Source organism: Carassius gibelio, chromosome B15 (genome assembly GCF_023724105.1).
Source record: "Carassius gibelio isolate Cgi1373 ecotype wild population from Czech Republic chromosome B15, carGib1.2-hapl.c, whole genome shotgun sequence".
In the NCBI taxonomy this organism is placed as follows: domain Eukaryota; kingdom Metazoa; phylum Chordata; class Actinopteri; order Cypriniformes; family Cyprinidae; genus Carassius; species Carassius gibelio.
In genome coordinates this window covers 11,617,761-11,638,577 of record NC_068410.1, presented here as the reverse complement: position 1 = coordinate 11,638,577, position 20,817 = coordinate 11,617,761, and the positions used below count along the sequence as shown (strand labels likewise).

The window sequence follows — 20,817 nt, the reverse complement described above, 5'->3', positions numbered from 1 at the left end:
CTGAGGTGAAGACAACGAGAAGCTTTGATTTAATCCACAGGATGGGAGGAGGATGTTTGCAATCCTGACAATAGATTTTTTTCACAAGATCAATCAGTTATTTTTGAAATCTTATTACAAGATAATTAACCTGTTAAATGTCACCCCGTCCCGTATACGGGACGCCTACGTTGACTATACTATATTACAATCAAATCTTATCTAATCTTGACAAACTATATATCGTTGGAAAGGTCTAAGACTCCCAAATATATATTTTACCAATATTTTTTGTTAAACATTATGTAGCAAAAGTAATAGATGAATTTATGACAAGAGTGCACCCTCAGAAATCTACATTACAAAAGGAGCTTTGACCTTTGTTTAAAAAAAAGACTTCCTCGTTGCCTTTTTCTCTATCACTTTTTAGAAATCATCAGAAGTTATATATCACTTGAAAACATAAAATCTCAAAATTCATCCTTCAAAACCCATTTTAAAATCAGACATTGCATTACCATGTAAATGGTACATCAAACATGGTAATGCAATGTCTGATTTTAAAATGGGTTTTGAAGGATGAATTTTGAGATTTTATGTTTTCAAGTGATATATAACTTCTGATGATGACGATATATAGTTTGTCAAGATTAGATTAGATTTGATTGTAATATAGTATAGTCAACGTAGGCATCCCGTATACGGGACGGGGTGACATTTAACAGGTTAATAACTGACTTTTATTTTCTGTTTAGTTTTCATGTGTATTCCAGAGAACACTCCACTAGTAAAGATTCACCAAGCTGTGACACAATAAGTCATTAATTTAAGTAATAATAAGTAATATGTAAAGCTTTTTTCAAAGTAACGTTGTTGTGGTGGAGCTAGAGGCAGCTGTAACTCAGGCATGGGTTACATAGTTAGAGGTAGAAGTCTGCTGTTAAATACGCTAAACTATAAATATTAAACTCAATACTGGCTATATTAAATATAATCATTATATTTATGGGTTGTAAATACAGTTGTTAAAGTATTACATTTTTTAATGAAAATACTATATAGCTCAAAAAATTGCTATTATAATTCTTACATATACAGTGGGGATCGAAAGTTTGGGCACCCCTTGCAGAATCTGTGAAAATATGAGTAATTTTCAAAAAATAAGAGAGATCATATTAAATGCATGTTATTTTTTATTTAGTACTGAAAACTTTTGGAATTTGAAGATCAAGGTAAATTGTACTTAATTTGTGTACCGGGAAACATACAAGTATCTTCTGTTGCTTACGAAGGGCAGAACTAAATGGAAAAAAATTATATTTCAACAAAATAAGACAAATTTGGCCATCTTCATTGTGTTCAAAAGTTTTCACCCCCCAGCTCTTAATACATCTTGTTTCCTTCTGGAGCATCAGTGAATGTTTGAATCTTTTTAAATAGTTGTGTTTGAGTCCCTCAGATGTCCTCAGTGTGATAAGATGCATCTCAAAATCATAAAGTCCCTGCTGGAAAGGGTTCAAATATGCAAAGATACTGGAAAACTGAAGAATCTGCAGGAGCTTAAAGATTTTTCTGAAGAACGCTGTTCAGTTTAACTGTTCAGAACAAACAAGGGACTCATGCACAACCATCACAAAACAGAAAGACAGTCAAGGATCATCAGGTAACAGCACACAGTACTAAGAACCAAGGGTTTCCAAACTTTTGAGTAGGGTTATTTTAATAATTACAGCATTTCTTTTGTCTTGTAGACTAAATGTTAATATATTTTATGCACAATATCTTACTCAGGACAGTATTAAATAAAAAATAACATGCATTTAGTATGATCTCTCTTATTTTTTGAAAATTACTCATATTTTCACAGATTCTGCAAGGGGTGCCCAAACTTTCGATCCCCACTGTATATATATATATATGTGTGTGTATATGTGTGTGTGTGCGTGTGTGTGTATATATATATTAATACATAAAGCCATTTGTACTTTTATTCAGTATTGGATGCATTAAAATGGTTAAAAGTGACATTTTACATTGTTACAAAAACATATTTGAAATAAATGTTGATCTTATGAACTTCTTATTTCATCAAACAATCCTGAAATAAATGTATTATGGCTTATACAAAAATATTAAGCAGTGCACACTCAGTAAAATTAAGCATATTAAGCAATAATAAAGCTGCTTTCAAAATTGATGATAAGAAAAGTTTCTTGAGCAGAAAATCAGGATATTAGAATGATTTCTGAAGGATCATGTGACACTGAAGACTGGAGTAATCCTTCTGAATAAAGCATTTCCATCATAGGAATAAATTACATTTCAAAATATATTAAAAAATAAAACATTTTAAACTAATCATTTTCGCAATATTGCCGTTTCTACTGTATTTTTGATTGCCTTGGTGAGCATAAGAGATGTCTTTCTTTAAAAACATTAAACAACAGTGTAAAAGCTCATTTAAACACTTTGCATAAAACTTACGCAACTAAATCATCTCTTTCTCAGTTTTTTTATACTCCACATGACCTTTGGCCTTTACACTTTCAATGACCTTCAGATTACAATCACCAATATTTGTACCTGCATGCCATTCACATGTTATCTTTCCTCTTTTCCACATCCCCCTCCATTAACCCAAATGAAATGATTCATCCAGCTGCTCTTTTAAGCTAGAGAAAATATGACTTTAACATTTAAAAGCTAAGGTTTGTTTATCATTACAACTGGCTTTCGATTGTAGTTTGCTGGTAATGTCACTGTAATTGTAGATTTGGTTTGTTTCTTAATATAGTACATCTCACAGCCAAGAACATATAAAAACAAATCATTGAATCATCAATCGGGTTCCAGGAATCAATTACAGGAGTGACTAATACCTAAACTTATGTACATTAGACCCACAATGTGTTGGACCATCATATACAGTGGATGTGATTTAAGCAGAAAGGCAAACATTAACATGTTTTTCCCTTCCTCAGTGCCTCACACCAACCTTTGAACCAATGTGATGTTCACAAAGCTGAAAGTTCTGGCAAGATTTGAATAAAGAAGAATAAGAAAAAAAGAGAAAAAGAGATCCTATAACTGGACTCATGAATTTTAATATTACAAATGTGTGATGAGTAACAAATTATACAAGTATGTTATTTTATACATGTAACTTTTCTACAGTTTGTAAATAAATATTGTGCATACACAAATACGTCTCCTTTTATTCTTTTCTAATTATGTTTAAAATATTAAGGATGTGTGCCAAGGATGAATCAATATCAGACCATGTGTGTTAACATTTTAACCTTTAATCAGTTTTTTTAATCAAAACAAATCAAATAAGGAATGCCTGATTATATGAAATATGATTCAGAGACTGCTCATGATTGAAAACTATGCAGTTGTATTTGTTGCATATTATGCAAAGCTATGATGTTTTTGAAAATAGGTTTTCAAATAGAAGTTTTTAAAATATTACGTTCTTAATCAGTGTTTTGTCTTGTTTTCCAACAAAACAAAATATTCTTAAAATCAAATATAGTTGCATTTCTGTTTATATCTAATGCTTCAGAAATGATTAAACGTGTTTTGGAAACTATAACGTTCTAGAAAATGGCTAAACAGAAAATACCTGGGAAAAACTGCATGTTTGAACAGCTGCAGCTCTAGCCTCTGGTTTTCACATTGAGACTGTAGTTGAATGGATGAGAGATGAAGGCGTAGTAACATTTAAGTCCAAAGTAGTATTTGCTTTGACAGCGTAAGACACCTCAGGTAAAGGCACAGTGAGATGGACAGCTATCCCAGCAGCTAGGATGAGAAGAGCAGCGAGGGTGGTCAGACCCCTCCTGAGGATCAGCTGAGCGGTAGAGAGCAGAACTGGGGGCTTTTCCTCCACGTCTGTCTCCTCGTTCTGATCATTTGAGTTCATGCTCATGTACTCATCCCCATTCTGAGAGCAACAAAAGACATCAAGCTCAAGTTTCCAGAGATGTTTTGTGTTAAGATGCAGTAAAGGTCATCAGACATACCTCTCTGTGCCTTGCTGTGAGACTATCCGGAGTGGACATTGCAGGGATTTTACGCTTTCCAGCTCTTTCCACAGCCTGAAATGTTATGGATGTACCATACATCATACCATATAATTGATGAGAACAGAAAAGAATTAAAAGCATAAAGATTTTAACAAAAAACTACAGTTGCATTTCTGGAAGGAAAATGTTAACAAACAGCTTTAAAAAAATATATGTATGTAGCCACTTTTCATAATCTGATCAAATCCTGATGTCATAATCTAGTCTCATCCTATATTTTTTCCCTCACTGAATATTTGTTTTCAACACATTATGATGTAAAATAGACTGTGAATTGTAATTCAAAAATACAAAGCACACCTGAAATACTGAAATATACCTCTTTAGTCACTTGCTCCCAGTTGAGTTTAAGAATGACTGCAATGAAAATACTGGACTGCACACAAACAGAAACGAGAAGTCCCAGCATAAAGCCTGTGAAAGCAAGAGAGGACATTGCTGTAGGACAGCTGTTATCTCATTACAGAGATGTTTTAATGAATGCTGTTCTGAGTGCTCAAGATGCATTAATGCAATTCTGCAGGGACCTGTTCTGAGTCCACTGATGTTCTCTACGTGCTTCAACCCAATAAAATTATGATTTAGAAACCAGATGCTAACATGGTGACCACAGAAGATGACAAGGTCAAAGAATATCAACGAGTACAATGAGTGACAATTTATTTGAATTGTTAATAAGATCCTAGCATGAAAAAATGAAGGAAAACAAACCAATAAGGTCTAATTTCGCAGCAAACATGAGTGAAGCGCCAAGTGGAAGTCCAATGCAGTAATACCCAAGGAAATTTACTAAAGCTGCAATCTTCTGCTTCCCTGAACCCAACAGAATACCCATGCTGACACACTTGAGGACAGAACAAAAGAATACATTTAGACATTTGCATTTTTGCATTTACAGAACATTTATCTGACTGTGCATTCAAAAACTATTAGCTTAAATGATTACACTGCCAAAATAATTTTTTTTCTTTAATTTACTAAAGCAGGTTAAATGTGCATATGATTTTTTCCATGAAATATTTTCTTACCTCATTGGCAACTATATTATTGTTACAATTATGTTTCAAAAACAGAAAAACAATTCTCCAATGGGGTGAGAAATAAACTTAATTCAAAATACATTCTTCATTACTCATTATATATGTTTTATTTAATGTATGTATTTATTGCAAAAAACAATAAATTTTCCTTTAAATTAATTTTAGCTGTCAATTGTTACAAATGCATAAAATGGCAAGTAAAACAGTGAATTAAACATTATAAGCTTTAGGAAGAAAGATTGAAATAGTATTTTCTTTTAATCTCGTATTATTAATAACTTTTTTAAATCATGATATAGCCAACACTTTTTTCAACGTAACAAAAAATTACAGATTTCTTTTTTTTCTTTTACTCTAAAACCATGCATAAAAATAAAACACTTAAAACACACACAAAAAAAAAAGTTCTAGCAATGTAAAGTACTCACAACAAGACCATCAAACAACTGGTGCACACAATAGACGTTTAAGAGTTTGGAGACGAGCGCCACAATATGCCTACAGAATAAGACACTATCACCAGTACAGTACTGTTTAAAGAACATCATTACTGCAAGACAAACACAGATAACTACCTGTCTGATGTAAATAAGAAACCAATCACAGTTTTTGTTGATGCAAGCACAAGACCTTGCAAAACAGCGAAGGCAGCTGCATCCAAAAGATAAAGGAAAAGAAAAAGGACGTGTCAGACATGAGCAGACAATGAAAGATGACTGTGTCTATACGGAATATGACTGTTTGTAAACCTGCGCAGGTGAGGGACACCTTGCTGGTGAGGATGGCTCCGGCCGTATCTCCTGCTCCAAGTGCATTACCCACACGTACACACGCCGCACCATTAAACCCTAAAGGAAACTGGCATCCCAGGAAAATACATTGGGGTCATTTAGAGACATCTCTTATGCTCACCAAGGACACCTTTTTTTCTCATCAGAAAAACATTAAAATATGATTATAATTTTAAATCGCTTTTCTATGTTAATATATTTTTACAAAATGTAATTTATTCCTGTGTTGACAATGCCGAATTTTCAGCAGCCATTACTCCATTCTTCAGTGTCACATGATCCTTCAGAAACCATTCTAATATGCTGACTGATTTGATTCTCAAGAGACATGTTATTATCAGTGGAAACAGTTATGTTTAGAACGTTCAAAAGAAAAGCATTTATTTAAACATAAATATTTTGGAACTTTAAAAATGTCTTTTGATCCATTTACTGCATCCATATATGAATCAATTAATTAAAAACAAATCTTGTTGATCTCAAACCTTTGAATGGATATGTGTAAACCTAGTTATTCGTAATTTATGAGTTCTCTAATAAATTTCATATACTTTGTTTTTCTGATAATGTATCAAGTAAATCATTGTTTGACAAGGGACAAAGTAGAGAAAATGGAAGCATCTGTTCATTTTCCTTGGGGAAATTTATAATTGGGTAAATACTAAGACTAAAAATTACCACGTAGCTTGTAAGAGCCAGCATATTGACTGCATGTAGAGCTGCCAGATTCATCTCTCCTAACATGCCTGAAAGAGACAGACATAAGGGAATGCATTTGAAAGCATTATAATGTTACACTAAAGTGGTTTCTCTCTGTGCTTAAGCTTTTACACAAGCATTTTCTATTTTCCTAAAGCAATCATGCATGAAAAATCATTTGTGGCTGAAATTAATAACCTTAAACCACATTAAGCACTACATCCAAACAAACATTTTAATTGGAGGCCATTCCTCATGTCTAGGCCTAATAAAATGCATAATCCAATTTCATTTTACAGGCAGTGGTTTCTGTGTATTAACACAAAGGTTTGTTTTCGAGTTTAGTCTTTAGAAAGCACCTGCTAAGAATCCTCCAATCTCATAAATCCACCAGTCAAAGCAGAGCATCAAGGAACTGGGGATGGCCAGTTTCATATATCCATCCCACTCCTGCAGTGAGTCACATGACCAGCCTGTGGAGAGCAGAGAAAGACCTCACAAACATAGAGTGGTATTTTATGCATTTATTTAAACAATATAGTAAGGTTGACTGGTTTATCTCTAAGTTTAACTAGCTAGTTAGCTCACCTCCCCATGTTTCAACATGCAGTTTCTTCCAGCGAATATATAAATAGAGGAAAACACAAATATAGATCTGACATATGGTATTGGCAGCAGCAGATCCACTAAAATACAAAAGCCAGAAAAATACACGACTGTAAAAATGGTAGAGTAGTTGCATGTCCTTGTATGGATAACATGGGTGGAGCTTGTCCTAGTCCAGCTCCACCTCTACATATCTAAGTCCTTACCCTATCACTAAACCTAATTACTGAAGGAGAAAAGCTCCACATGAGTATTTTTATTCTACAAACAAAAATAGTTCCAAACAGAGCCATATCATATACAATGATATACCAGAATCATATGGAAGCCTCTTTCAGCCACATAAGAAAAAAATCATGCTGTGTTAAGTCATGAAAAGTCAAAATAATAACTTTAAATGCCTTAATTATGACACAATGTTGATTTTTTTGATTTGAATACATGATTAAATTCAGAATTTTGACCAAAAAAAAAAAATCATAATTATGTTGGCACAGTGGATAAGTCACATGCCTTTGGTGTGAGAGACCCGGGTTCGAATCCACTGTGAGACACCAATGTGTCCCTGAACAAGAAACTTAACCCCTATTTGCTCCAGAGGAGTGTGACCTATGACATATATAGCAATTGTAAGTCGCTTTGGATAAAAGCTTCAGCTAAATGAATAAATGTAAAATGTATTAGAGCCTGTTTACTGAATCAGTGTATTGAATAAATTGGTTAAGTGATGATGCAATAGAAAGCTCAGAAAGACAGTGACTTGATTTACTCCTAAATGAACCAGAGTCTTCGAATAAATCGAGAAACAGTTTGACTGCTCAAGTAGTCACATTACTGCATGACTAAATACAGGTGCTAGGTATATAATTATATCATCAACAATATCATCAAAAAGTTGATTTATTGCACTAATTCCATTCAAAAAGTTAAACTTGTATATTATATTTATTCATTACACACAGATTGGCATATTTTAAATGTTTATTCCTTTTAATTTTGATGATTATAACTGACAACTAAGGAAAATACCAAATTCAGTATCTCAAAAAATTTGAATATTGTGAAAAGGTTCAATATTGAAGACACCTGGTGCCACACTCTAATCAGTTTATTAACTCAAAACACCTGCAAAGGCTTTTAAATGGTCTCTCAGTATAGTTCTGTAGGCTACATAATCATGGGGATGACTGCTGACTTGACAGTTGTCCATAGGACGACCATTGACACATTGCACAAGGAGGGCAAGATACAAAAGGTCATTGCAAAAGAGGCTGTCTGTTCACAGAGCTCTGTGACCAAGCACATTAATAGAGAGGCGAAGGGAAGGAAAAGATACGGTAGAAAAAAGTGTACAAGCAATAGGGATAACCGCACCCTGGAGAGGATTGTGAAACAGAACCCATTCAAAAATGTGGGGGAGATTCACAAAGAGTGGACTGTAGCTGGAGTCAGTGCTTCAAGAACCACAATGCACAGACATATGCAAGACATGGGTTTCAGCTGTTGCATTCCTTGTGTCAAGCCACTCTTTAACAACAGACAGCGTCAGAAGCCCTCGCCTGGGCTAAAGACAAAAAAAGGACTGGACTGCTGCTGAGTGGTCCAAAGTTATGTTCTCTGATGAAAGTAAATTTAGCATTTCCTTTGGAAATCAGGGTCCCAGAGTCTGGAAGAAGAGAGAAGAGGCACACAATACACGTTGCTTGAGGTCCAGTGTAAAGTTTCCGCAGTCAGTGATTGTTAGCGGTGCCATGTCATCTGCTGGTGTTGGTCCCCACTGTGTTTTCTGAGGTCCAAGGTCAACACAGCCGTATACAAGGAAGTTTTAGAGCACTTCATGCTTCCTGCTGCTGACCAACTTTATGGAGATGCAGATTTCATTTTTCAACAGGACTTGGCACCTGCACACATTGCCAAAGCTACCAGTACCTGGTTTAAGGACCATGGTATCCCTGTTCTTAATTGGCCAGCAAACTCGCCTGACCTTAACCTCATAGAAAATCTATGGGTTATTGTGAAGAGGAAGATGCGATACGCCAGACCCAACAATGCAGAAGAGCTGAAGGCCACTATCAGAGCAACCTGGGCTCTCATAACACCTGAGCAGTGCCACAGACTGATCGACTCCATGCCACGCCGCATTGCTGCAGTAATTCAGGCAAAAGGAGCCCCAACTAAGTATTGAGTGTTGTACATGCTCATACTTTTCATGTTAGTTTCATGATTTCTAAAAATCCTTTCTTTGTATTGGTCTTAAGTAAAATTCTAATTTTCTGAGATACTAAATTTGGTATTTTCCTTAGTTGTCAGTTATAATCATCAAAATTAAAAGAAATAAACATTTGAGATATATCATTCTATGTATAATGAATGAATATAATATACAAGCTTAACTTTTTGAATGGAATTAGTGAAATAAATTTAATAAATTTAAATATACTTTTTGATGATATTCTAATGATATGACTAGCACCTTTATGTTCACTCTGTTTCGAGAACTGGAACTATTGCGTAAATAACCAATGCACCACAACTGTGTATAAATGATTGACAGAGATTACAACCCTTCAAACTTACTATAACCCAAGGTTCAACCAGTTCAGAAGGATGTAGTTTGTCACCACATTTGCAATGTTGGCTGCAATGGCTGCATACATCTGAGGCAGAATCACTCCCTTCAGAAACAAAACAACCACTGTTAAACCATTCTTTGGATCTATAGTCACTGCTGTGACATTACATTGAGTGACACATATGAAGTTACTAAAGATCATACCGTAACAGTTGGAAGCTGACTGGGATAGTTACACAGCTCTGCAGGTTTTAAGATCTTGCATGCAACAATGCTTTTTGAAGAGCTCAGCTAAGGTGCTTATCTACACTTATCTGCCAAAAAAAAAAAAGATTGCATACCTGGTTCTGGAGATAGGCTACTTGCAGCTGATGCAAAAACAAAGCCTGTTTGAAAAGAGAGAGAATGAGAAACTCTGCTGGTTGTGTATATATGTATCATATTTCAAGCTATGTCATGTAAATTATGTGACTGTGCTGGCAAGAGGAAAATTATGCTATTTTTTATGACTCACTGGAACTGCTGGCAGGTAACAAACCACGTAGAGTTGAGCTATCCTGAAAAGAAGCACATTTGTGACTGTGATATAGAGGACAAGGCAACATGAATGATTTTAAAAAGAGAGCTGTGAGTGTTCATACAGCAGAATAAATCTGCTGTGCAGTGTCATTTTCATCTTGGCCTGCATCTAAATGAAGTATTAGAGCGTGTGCCTGAGCACATTAAAATGCCTCATTTAACAACATCGTCAATATTTATTTAGAAATGGTTTTTATTGCCAAATATATTTGCTAGAAAAGAGATAAGGAGGACTGTCATTCTCAGACACTATCTTTATTTGTACAAAACTTTGGGGATCTATAACTTTACACTGACATGAATAAATATAGCTTTTTTGATTCTTGTCAAAATCATTTATTCATTCTTAACAGTAAACAATGAGTCATTCACCACCTACTGTTGGCAGATAAATCAATATTAAAACATAAATGTCTTTGAAACAATATACATTTTCTTGAAGCAAAATGTTTTAGAGAATATATCTTGAAACTTTTTCCCACTGAAAAATATCTGTTTTTCTTGTTTTTAGCATAAACCTCAGTATATTTTGTTAGACGTTAATCCCCCCAAAATGAAAATTTGCTGGAATTTGTAGTTCAAACATCTGATAAAAACATCTCAATAATCCAGAAGTAATCCACATGACTACAGTCCCACCAATTAATACCTTGTGAAGTGAAAGCTGCATGTTTGTAATCCAGCATTATTATGAATTATGGATTGGTATTTTGGCCAGAAGTGAAAGTTTAAAGTCACAACACCTTAATTATAATTTTTTTATTTTTTATTTTATTCAAATACACAGCTTTTCACTTCACAATACATTCATTTATTGATTTGATTTGATATTCATTTATTGAGTCATGTGGATTACTTGTGGACGATTGTGATGTTTTTGTCAACAGTTTGGCTCTCATCATGACGGCACCCATTCACTGCAGAGGATCCATTGGGGAATAATGCAATGCTAAATTTCTCCAGTCCAAATCTGTTCAGATGAAGTAAGAAACTCATCTACATCTTGGATGGCCTGAGAGGAAATACTCAGAGAATGTTCATTAAAAGTTTCCTTTAAAAAAAAAAAAAAAAAAAAAAAATTCTTATTGGGTAAGACAAATAAAATGAAATATATTTAATATCTTTTTAATATGAACAAAAAATGTATAAATGTAAAATATTATATATAATAAGATAGTCTAATGAACAAGAAGACAAAAATATTTTATTTAATTCAATCATTTAATTTATTTTAATAATATCATTTATTTTTGCAGTGAATCACCTGGCCACCTCTGGATCTTGACCCAGCAGCAGGAGAAGGGGCTGGGTGTTGATGAGTACACCCCAACAGGGCAAACAGAAGATTAGGAGGATCAGGACACTCCTCTGCAAGATGATGCCAACCCGGCGCAGATTCTTCCCACCGAAGGTCTGACAAGAACATTAGATCATAATTCAAATATTTCTTCTGTATTCCTGAATGTATCATATGGTACCATATTTAGAATTTTAGCAGAATGTTATGTATTTCGTGTTTCATTGCAAAAGATCCAGGAGGTCCATTTTTGCTTTTTTCCGCCTAATTCAATATAGGTTTACATCCCACCTCTCTGGTCTGGTCTCATCCTGTTGGACACCACTGCATATCCATACATATTTTCGTACCTGAGAGATAAGGGTGTCAGCCGCCAGTGCAAGACCTCCACCTGTAGCTGCAGTTATGTTAATCGTCTGATGAATCAGAATAACAAGCATCAGCTTCCTCTCAGCCATGCTCCGAACTACTTCAATACACAAGCTTTAAAACCAAAAGCGTGTGACACGGCTGAACTTTTACAGTGCTGTGCCAACGTTTGCACTTCATATACATTTTTCTGTTTTACCACAGACAAGTACGTAACATTCCAGAGAAACAATAAGCAGAGCAAAACATAAACTCACAGCTGAGGCCATTCCATAACCAGCCAGCACACTGTTTCCCAGGCGACCGCAAAATATTGTTATGACAAATGGCAGAAGATGATTCAGAATGTGCGATGCAACCTGGAATGACAACCTGAGAATTCTCAGTGGATGACAAGTATATGAGAGCACTGGGTTACAGTATGTGGAGGAAATAATGACATTTCTTTGCTTTTCTGTCTTGCAGATTCATTCTTTGCCACATGAGGTGAAACTGATTTAAAACTTCCAAGGTTTCCTTTATGTTAATATGAATAGATGAATATTTTACATTCATACATGAGTGTAAGTGAGAGAAAAATTACCATGGGTCCAGTCAGGCACAGGATGTGGTAGAGCTCCTGTCTATATACCAGAGGGATGCAACGCCTCACAGATCTGCAGCAGAAAAGCTTGGAACTAGGGTCAATTGCTGAAGCTTCAGTCCTGGGACTTGAAACCTCCATGATCTCCTTAAACCTGATCTGCAGTGAGGCCAGAGAAGGGGCAGGGACGGTCCCGCTGCTGCAGCTGTGTACACTAACAGGGCAATGTGGCAAAGTTTCACTATCTTAAAAGCTGACTGATTAGATAAAGCACATGAGTGCAAGGGTTGAAATCTGCATCTAGATGAGATAAATACAACAGACATTGTATGTGTATATGTATTATATATTGTATATATTTAATTTTAGAGAATGGTTTCAAGATGGGAATTTGAGAAATATGTTCAGCATGTGCCAGAACAGTCAGGATTTTCATTAAATGAAACTGACTGACACAATATATATAAATTGGAAAAAATAAATTTTTGAAACAATTTTAGAACACACTCAGAAATTCCTAGTAAATTTCACAAATAATTGCAAGGAAATGTCAAGTAACAATAAATAAAAAAACTGTTTTCTTGTAAAACATACTCCAAAAATATTATTATTATTTTTTTTTAATGTGCCATTTTAAAGCACAGCTCACATTTGATCAAATACTAACAAAGCCAACTTGGGGTAGTCTACTAGGCCTTAATTTCCATGTCAAATCTCGAATATATTTAATTTTTCTTGAATGTCCATCTAATGATTCTGAATTCTTATTTACGGAATTAGGACATACGTCATTGTTGTGAGACTGGCGCCACAATATTACCACTGAATCAACAGTGAACGAACGACTCTAATGAGTCTGGTCTTTTTAATGAATCAAACATACAGATTATAACTCGCTAATGATAATAATTTTAGCGTTGTTACTGACTAGTTGTTCACACAACAACTTTTATCTTTAGACACCGAATTATTGAGAATGAGGTCTGTCAGTCAAATTTTATAATGACATACATTTAGGTTACCTCGTCGTTTGTTGTGTTTTGACAGATTTAAAATGCTGCAAAAAGACAAACGACATGAAAAAATACAATAGTAATTCATAGTTAATACTATAGTGTTTCTGAACAATTCTATAGTAAAGTACATACATTAATTTGTTGTAATATAACAACTATAGTTATTTAAACAAATTACTTTACCTAATAATGTACTAAGTTTATATTTTATAGTATTCTACAATACACTTCAGTTTACTGTAGTAAAAACTAAAGTATACTACAGTATTTATTACAGTTTATCAGTTGTAAATAGTACAGTATGCTGTAGCATTCATTAAAAAGTGTTGTAAATACTATAATATATACAGTATAATACACTTTACTATAGTATGGTAAAGTAGTATGCTACAGTATTTACTTTAAGTTACTAGTGGGAGTAAAAGTTCTATAATTAAAATTCTCTCATCATCTAACAAAGGAACACTTCTTTTTCCTTTATATTATTTAAAAGTGCTAAACAATTCATTAATAGAATCTTAAGGAACTGGAATTGTTCCAGATTCTCATCCCTGTTATTCTTCCACATGAACTAGAACTTGGACAATGGTTCGAATACACACCATGAACTGGACACAAGAGGGGGCAACAGAGCTTTAATAATTGGCCTACTGGAAAACTTCCCACGTTCTTCATAACTTCATAATATATATAAAGGCTAACTATACGGTTGCCTTGTTCTTCTAGAAATGTACTGCATCCTTTTATAAAGTGCATGCTTTAAACAAAGGCCAACCATGACAGAATGATTCCTGACAAAGAAATCTAGTGATATTAAATGACAGATAACTTAGGGGAATGTTTGATATTGATTTGCTTGTAGACTTGTGCCGGAATTCGGTAATGCGATATATCACGGAAATGAATATGCACGATATTGTTGTTGTGGGCACTTCTAAATATTGTGATAAATTATAAATTACAAATTTTTCAGAATATGGGATATAATTTAAATATACTTTTCCCATCAAATGGTCAAACTGCACAACACCACTATATGCTTCTTGAAAGACCTGTGTGCGCTCTAATGTAAACAAGTATGCATGAGAAGCACATGGGGGAGCACTGAGAGACGTGCTGAATGAAAGCACATTCACTCTTTGACAGCAGATGGCGCTAAACTACAGAAAATGCAGCCCTTACCCTGGAAACCCCATAAATAAAGCAGCTGCGCTACTATCTAAAACAATAGATTTAAATAGCCATTAAGATTTGTGGATTCGCTATGGTGTTCATCACTGTGCCAAATAATTAAATATTTAGACTTAATAGGCTATTCATTTTCAAACTTGTTTTACATTTTAATCTGCACTACATACCATAGATATTGTCTGAAAGTGTTTTGATTCTTTATTGTTCGTTCACACTTTAAGGTATTCCAATATTTAATAACACATTGTTAAAATCGAAAGTTTCAACTGTGTTATTTAATGAGCTAACATGAACTAAGACTTGTATTTTTTTAACAAAGATTAATTAATATATTTTTTTCTATATTGCTTTATTGTATTTAAATATTCAGTTATATTTGTTATAAGAAAGAAGTTATTAAACCTGTTATAGCTACTGTATTATGACCGAAATGTCAATACCATGATAATACCATATATCATGATAAAAGCATAAGCAATTAATCACAACACGAAAATTTTATTCCGGCATATCCCTATTTGCTTGTATTCACGCCTGAAACCCTGATGATTTACTTCAACACCACTCTGCAGTACACGTGACTGAATTGAATGAAACGCATTGTGTGTCTGTAAAAACATCACTTGGAAGTCTGTACATTCGTAGAATGACTCCAAAGTTAAAGCAGCAGGCTAAATCGGGCTCGTTCTTTTGTTAACTTCTCTAATTGTTTGTAATACGACATTTACATACGCTTAATTCTGTAGATTTAATTTTCCGCACCGAGATTTAGTGTATCAAGGTGTTATCATACACTAATTACCCAGGATGAGGCGCAGAGGAACAGGGTCTCCATGGCAACCGTATGATTACTATGCAACACGTCTTGATCTATAAGCTAACTGAAACGCATGATTTGGCTGATATGATGGAAATTGCGTCGTCTTGTTTTTCCAAAAACAATAAGTTCGAAGACGGCTAACAAGACGATTCCGTGTAGATATAGTAGCGCGCTGTTCTTAAATAGCGTTCCAATGACAGTCTCTCTCTCAGTATTCCCTCCACATACATAGACATCCCGATATCACCAATCAGCTCAAAGAAATTGCTTTAGAGAACAGGGAGGGTGACAGCAAATGATACAGCTAATGAAATTCTGCCTATTATGTTGACTCTTTGGCACTGTTATTTAGTTTGCTGGTACAGTCCAAATCAATACGGCTTGTTGTCCGCCTACAGATGCGTCAAATCCCGCTGTCGTGTGTGATTTATGGGTCTGCTGTTTGTTTATTCCCGCTCCGGTTTTCGTGCTATAAACAGAAGTGGGGTCTCCAAACACTCTCAGCCCACTGTTGGCTATTTCTGTCAGGTATAATATATTGTCCTCTTCGTTTAGCTTTGGCAGTCTGGAAAGAAAATCACCCAAATCTGAAGGGCCTTTCACCCTCTCCTGTGCGTTCTATATCCTATATCCTTTCTATAGCCTAACAGGTAGCAAAATAAAAGCATTATTTATCCTGCACAAACTCTTTAGCACTAGTTTTCTAAACTACGTTTGAGTTTCGATTCTTACCACCTGACGTCTCCGATTTTCATGTACCAATTCTGAGGGGATTAACATCTCTGTGTTTATTACAGAGGTGGGAGGCTCAGTTTTGTGGATCTGGGCGTCACTGTGATCACGCGCTCTGAATGCGTGCTTTGCGTTTAGCCAGTCGGATTGATTACAGTTGAGTTAACGTTAGTATTATCACACAATTGTTATTTGTCTCTTATATTTTGGTCTGATGTTAGTGCCTTTCTATTTTTGCAAATAAATTGTTAACGTTGACATTTTGCAAGGTAAATATTGCTAAATGCATACCAAAGTGTAATCTATATTTAGATTATAGAATTACATATGGTTACATATTTTCTTAATTAATTTTTAATGGGTAACGTTAGCTTTTATGAATGTTAGCACTTAGCTTTTCGGAGCTTGACACTTTCTGTTTTGAAATTGATGTGTGGAAGAACCTGAATGGAAGTAAAATAAGAACATAAAAAAAAAACAAAAAAAAAAACATCACACTTCAAATTAAGCTTACTTTAAAGACTCTATTTATTCATAGTGAAATTGAACATATTCATGAAAAATTATTTTTATAATTTTAATAGGATGACCACACGTCATGTCCTTGCTGGGATTTTTAAATTAGGCCTAACATAAAATAACCATGTTTTGGCTTTATTGGTGTGCTCTCTACTAATCCGTGAAAGCCAGTTTCTGCCACGGATTGAAAAACGAAAAGTAAGAAAGAAAAAAAAAACAGTAAAAGGTAACTGCAACTTTTTGTCTCTCGTTTCCTTCTCCGCAATTTTGAGTTTATATCTCACAGTTTACGACCATTCACTGAAGAACCCATCCCACATCACCTTACAAGTGACGACTGGTAATGAACAATGCCACTGGCTGAACAGTCATTATCTTCAGCAAATATTTAAACAATAGGGAAATAAAGCTCCAGCCCTAACATTTTAAGGCACTTCAGCCATCCCAGTCAGGACGTGTCTAGGAAAAAAATGTCAGATTATTATCCCTATTGCAAGGATAAAACAGACATAATAAACTCAGCATTATTCTTACAGCAAAAAATAGCTATGTGCACCCAAAAATGCTTCCATTTCAAATCAGTAATGCCTTTAAATTGTTTCCTAACCAGCTATATACAGCTTTGGCATATGTTGTTACCAGAAGTGGTTTCTTGTTTGGCAGATGGTTTAATGAAATTATGCAATCACACTCTCAAAAAGTATGGAGTGAGAGAAAGAACTAAGCAGACAGTGTTTGCGTAAACTTTTCAACCTTTTGTTGTATTTCTTTTATGGTTACCTCAACTGAACACAAACGAACTAGCTTCCTGGAGAGGGAACAAATGGGAGGAAAGAATCTGACCTTAGAAGATCACCAGGTCGCTTTCACCTGCCATTTAAGACAGAATCCACAGTCTCCATCTAATGAAGAAGGACAAATACTGTAAGCCCTGTGTGGAGGTGATGGGAACCTCTTATTGTCCTGTCTAGACCATTTTAAAGATAATTGGTTTGAATGACGTAAAAACAGCCCTGTTGCTTTGTGGTTAACACTGCAATATATTGATTGTTATGCAGTCAGAAAGGCTAGTACATAGTGCACATCCTCTCTAGAGAATGAAAGCGGTAACAGTGATTGAGGCTGTTCTGTACATGCTAACCCTCAGTGTCAGGCTGGTGGATGGTTACGCTTTGAACCAGAGCGGTCACGTGTCACATTAAATTCCCTGAGGCTTTCAACTGTGGCACAAAAATCTTTAATAGAATTTATTTCATCTGCCACTTTCTTCTCCAAAGTGTCTTTGTATACACTAGAGTGACAGCAAGAGAATAGGTCAAACTGCTTTTCAGGCCCTTGGTCTATGGCCATTATTTCCTTGATGAAAAAAACAAAACAAAACAAAAAACATTAGTTACCAGTTCAGATTATTCTTCACAAAATTAGCTCCTCGCAATATACATCAAATGTATGAGTTGTTTTCCCCTCAAGTCATGAAAGTACATATAACAGATGCGCCACAATTCCAGGATCGTAGCTCATGAATCCTAAAATAAAATATGTAAATAGTAGTTTCCACGAACATATTTCATCACTGGTTTCCAGGCATCATAGATGGAATAGACGATTTAATAGCTATTTTTCTGGTTGGAATTTATGTCAAATTATGAGCTGTCTCAAAAAGCATGGCTGAATCATCTGAATGATTCACCACAACTATTTCAGCATCTAATAGAATAGGTTACACATTACTGTAAGGCTGGATGAAGTCATGTCATCTAAAACCACAAAAGATATGACATTCAAGTTATATTCATGCTTAGGTTGAAGGCAGAGTCCAATGAGGTGCCTGTGAGAATGAAGAAAAAAAACATTCGAAACGTAGAGAAGAAATTAACAAACAAAGCAAAATAAGTCACATCTAAATGAAAATAAATAAATAAATAAACAAAACAGTCAAACAAAACACAATGCAACAAAAATAACAACTGTCAGTACAAATAAATAAATTCCACAAAACCACAGTGCAAAACAAAAATCAAAAGCACAGTACAAAATACAAACTAACAGAAAAAAACAACAACACAGGATTAAAATTCCTCAAACAAGTATAAAATTAGAAAAAGACAAGGAAAAAAAACAACAAAAAAATCTGCTACAAAGCACAGTACAAATAAAATAAGTAAATAAATATACAAATAAGATTATTTTATATATATAAAAAAACAGTACTACAGTAAAAATAAAATAAAAATAAAAAAAACACAATAAACCAAAAATGGAACAGGCTAAATCAAAACAAGCAAAAACAACAGAAAGGCTGGTTTAAGAATTGAAGGATATGCAAATTATATAAATTCTTATTGCAATTGAAAACACTATGAATATTTTAACATCCTGAATATCTTCAGCTATCACAACAATGATGATTCAGAACATTTGAACAGTGCCTTTAACAAGAGCTTGCTTGAGACGCTGCTGGATACTACATGACTTTCCCATGATCAACAGTGACTGCATGGGAAACTAGTCCCTAGGGGCTCATGGACTTGACCCTGCAGCTGAAGAATGTTCTGTGGCAGGATATGGATTATGATAGACGGGCTGCTGCATCTAATAGTTTGTGCAAGAGAACACCAGTGTGTATTTGTGTTCATTTTGCAGAAGGTCTGCTTTCAGGGTAAGCTCTATATCCCGGAGTCTTGCTTGTCAGGTCAAAACATCTCTTGTACTCATTCCAAAAATCCTCCAGGAAGTCACTCAACAGTCTCAAAAGCCCCAGATTCACACAAATCTACACACTTAAAGAACGCTGTAACGAAACCGCTGGTCTGCTGGGCCCTCTTGACTGGAATAATATCTATAATGTGTTGAGAGTTTGATTAGCTAATAGTAACTAATAGATGATGTCGTGCTGGGACCAATCTTAATAATGAAAAGAAAGGCACTAATGTGTAATTATTAATTTTTAAAGCTACAGTGTAATATCAGATTGAAATAGGTTTTGTGATGTTTCAGATATAGTCACTGGCTTTGAAAAACATCCGTGGCTTTTCTATAAAAGGAAAAATTGGGTTCAAATCTGAGCAGATGAAAATGCAAATAGTTTAATCACTTAATCCACAGTAACACAGAACAGCAAAAAGGACATTTTCTTTTCAAAGCAATCCAATGATACCAAAATAAACATGAATTTTGCTTTGCACTCTAGAAAGAAAATGATTCATTTGAATTCTCATTTTATGGATAAAACAAGCAATTATCTGCAATATTTTCAAGCTGTAATTACCATGCAAATCCAAAACGAAGACGCATTCAATCAAAAATATGCAACAATGCTGGCATCCATCAATAATCCCAGCGATACGGTCACACAATTTGCAAATGCCAACCTCTCCAGCACATGCCTGGGGTATCAATCAGCTAAAGTGTGTGATTTGTGATTAAAGGGCCATTTCCATAGCATCCCAAAGAATGAGAGGGTTACATTCATTAATGGTGACAGCCACTGAGAGCATTTGTTCACCTGCTGACTTTAAGAGACCACAGACGGCTCTGTCCCTTGAGGTGGAAAGAAAAAGTTAATTTCATTGGAAACCAGTTGTCTGCACATTTGTCGCTTTCAAGGACTGATGTTATTTGTGCTCGGTTTAAACTACACAAACAAATTGAATGAGAAAGACAAAAGCGACTGGTGTGTTTTAGTTCATACCAGCATAAAAGTGATCAGATAGTTTCATTAGCTTTGGATTTGGATACATATTAAAGAACAGGAATAGCCCATTTAGATCACTGCAACTCTTGACAGAGTGATTTAGTGTGAAATCTGCTTCCTCTGATGTTGTGTGTGTGAATTGATAGAGCTGTACTCACCTTTCTGGCTAGTCCGAGAAAAGGTCACAACTTCAAATGTCTTCACAGTACTGACAGAGCTAAAGTTTACACAGATATATCAAG

The 20,817-nt window shown here is 34.8% G+C and overlaps 1 protein-coding gene across 3 annotated transcripts in view; it reads right to left on the bottom strand.

The window, feature by feature from the left end:
* The window catches only part of LOC127972693 (multidrug and toxin extrusion protein 1), a 30,875-nt gene extending 14,454 nt beyond the window's left edge, over positions 1-16,421 (bottom strand). For 2 of the 3 annotated variants that reach the window (XM_052576397.1, XM_052576398.1), the window contains exons 1-18: positions 16,363-16,421; positions 12,604-12,817; positions 12,278-12,379; positions 12,002-12,067; positions 11,619-11,767; positions 10,290-10,332; positions 10,117-10,161; positions 9,781-9,878; positions 7,186-7,283; positions 6,957-7,070; positions 6,577-6,644; positions 5,857-5,965; positions 5,683-5,758; positions 5,536-5,605; positions 4,779-4,911; positions 4,387-4,481; positions 4,005-4,079; positions 3,605-3,925 (exon numbers count right to left, since the gene is read on the bottom strand). In XM_052576397.1, coding sequence (XP_052432357.1) covers positions 3,653-3,925; positions 4,005-4,079; positions 4,387-4,481; positions 4,779-4,911; positions 5,536-5,605; positions 5,683-5,758; positions 5,857-5,965; positions 6,577-6,644; positions 6,957-7,070; positions 7,186-7,283; positions 9,781-9,878; positions 10,117-10,161; positions 10,290-10,332; positions 11,619-11,767; positions 12,002-12,067; positions 12,278-12,379; positions 12,604-12,817; positions 16,363-16,385 — 1,851 coding nt within the window. In that variant the 5' untranslated portion in view covers positions 16,386-16,421 and the 3' untranslated portion in view covers positions 3,605-3,652. Of the gene's footprint in view, positions 1-3,054; positions 3,926-4,004; positions 4,080-4,386; positions 4,482-4,778; positions 4,912-5,535; positions 5,606-5,682; positions 5,759-5,856; positions 5,966-6,576; positions 6,645-6,956; positions 7,071-7,185; positions 7,284-9,780; positions 9,879-10,116; positions 10,162-10,289; positions 10,333-11,618; positions 11,768-12,001; positions 12,068-12,277; positions 12,380-12,603; positions 12,818-16,362 lie in introns of those variants that run through there. The other variant, XM_052576396.1, reaches the window with a different exon arrangement.
* Between the last annotated feature and the right edge of the window lie 4,396 nt (positions 16,422-20,817).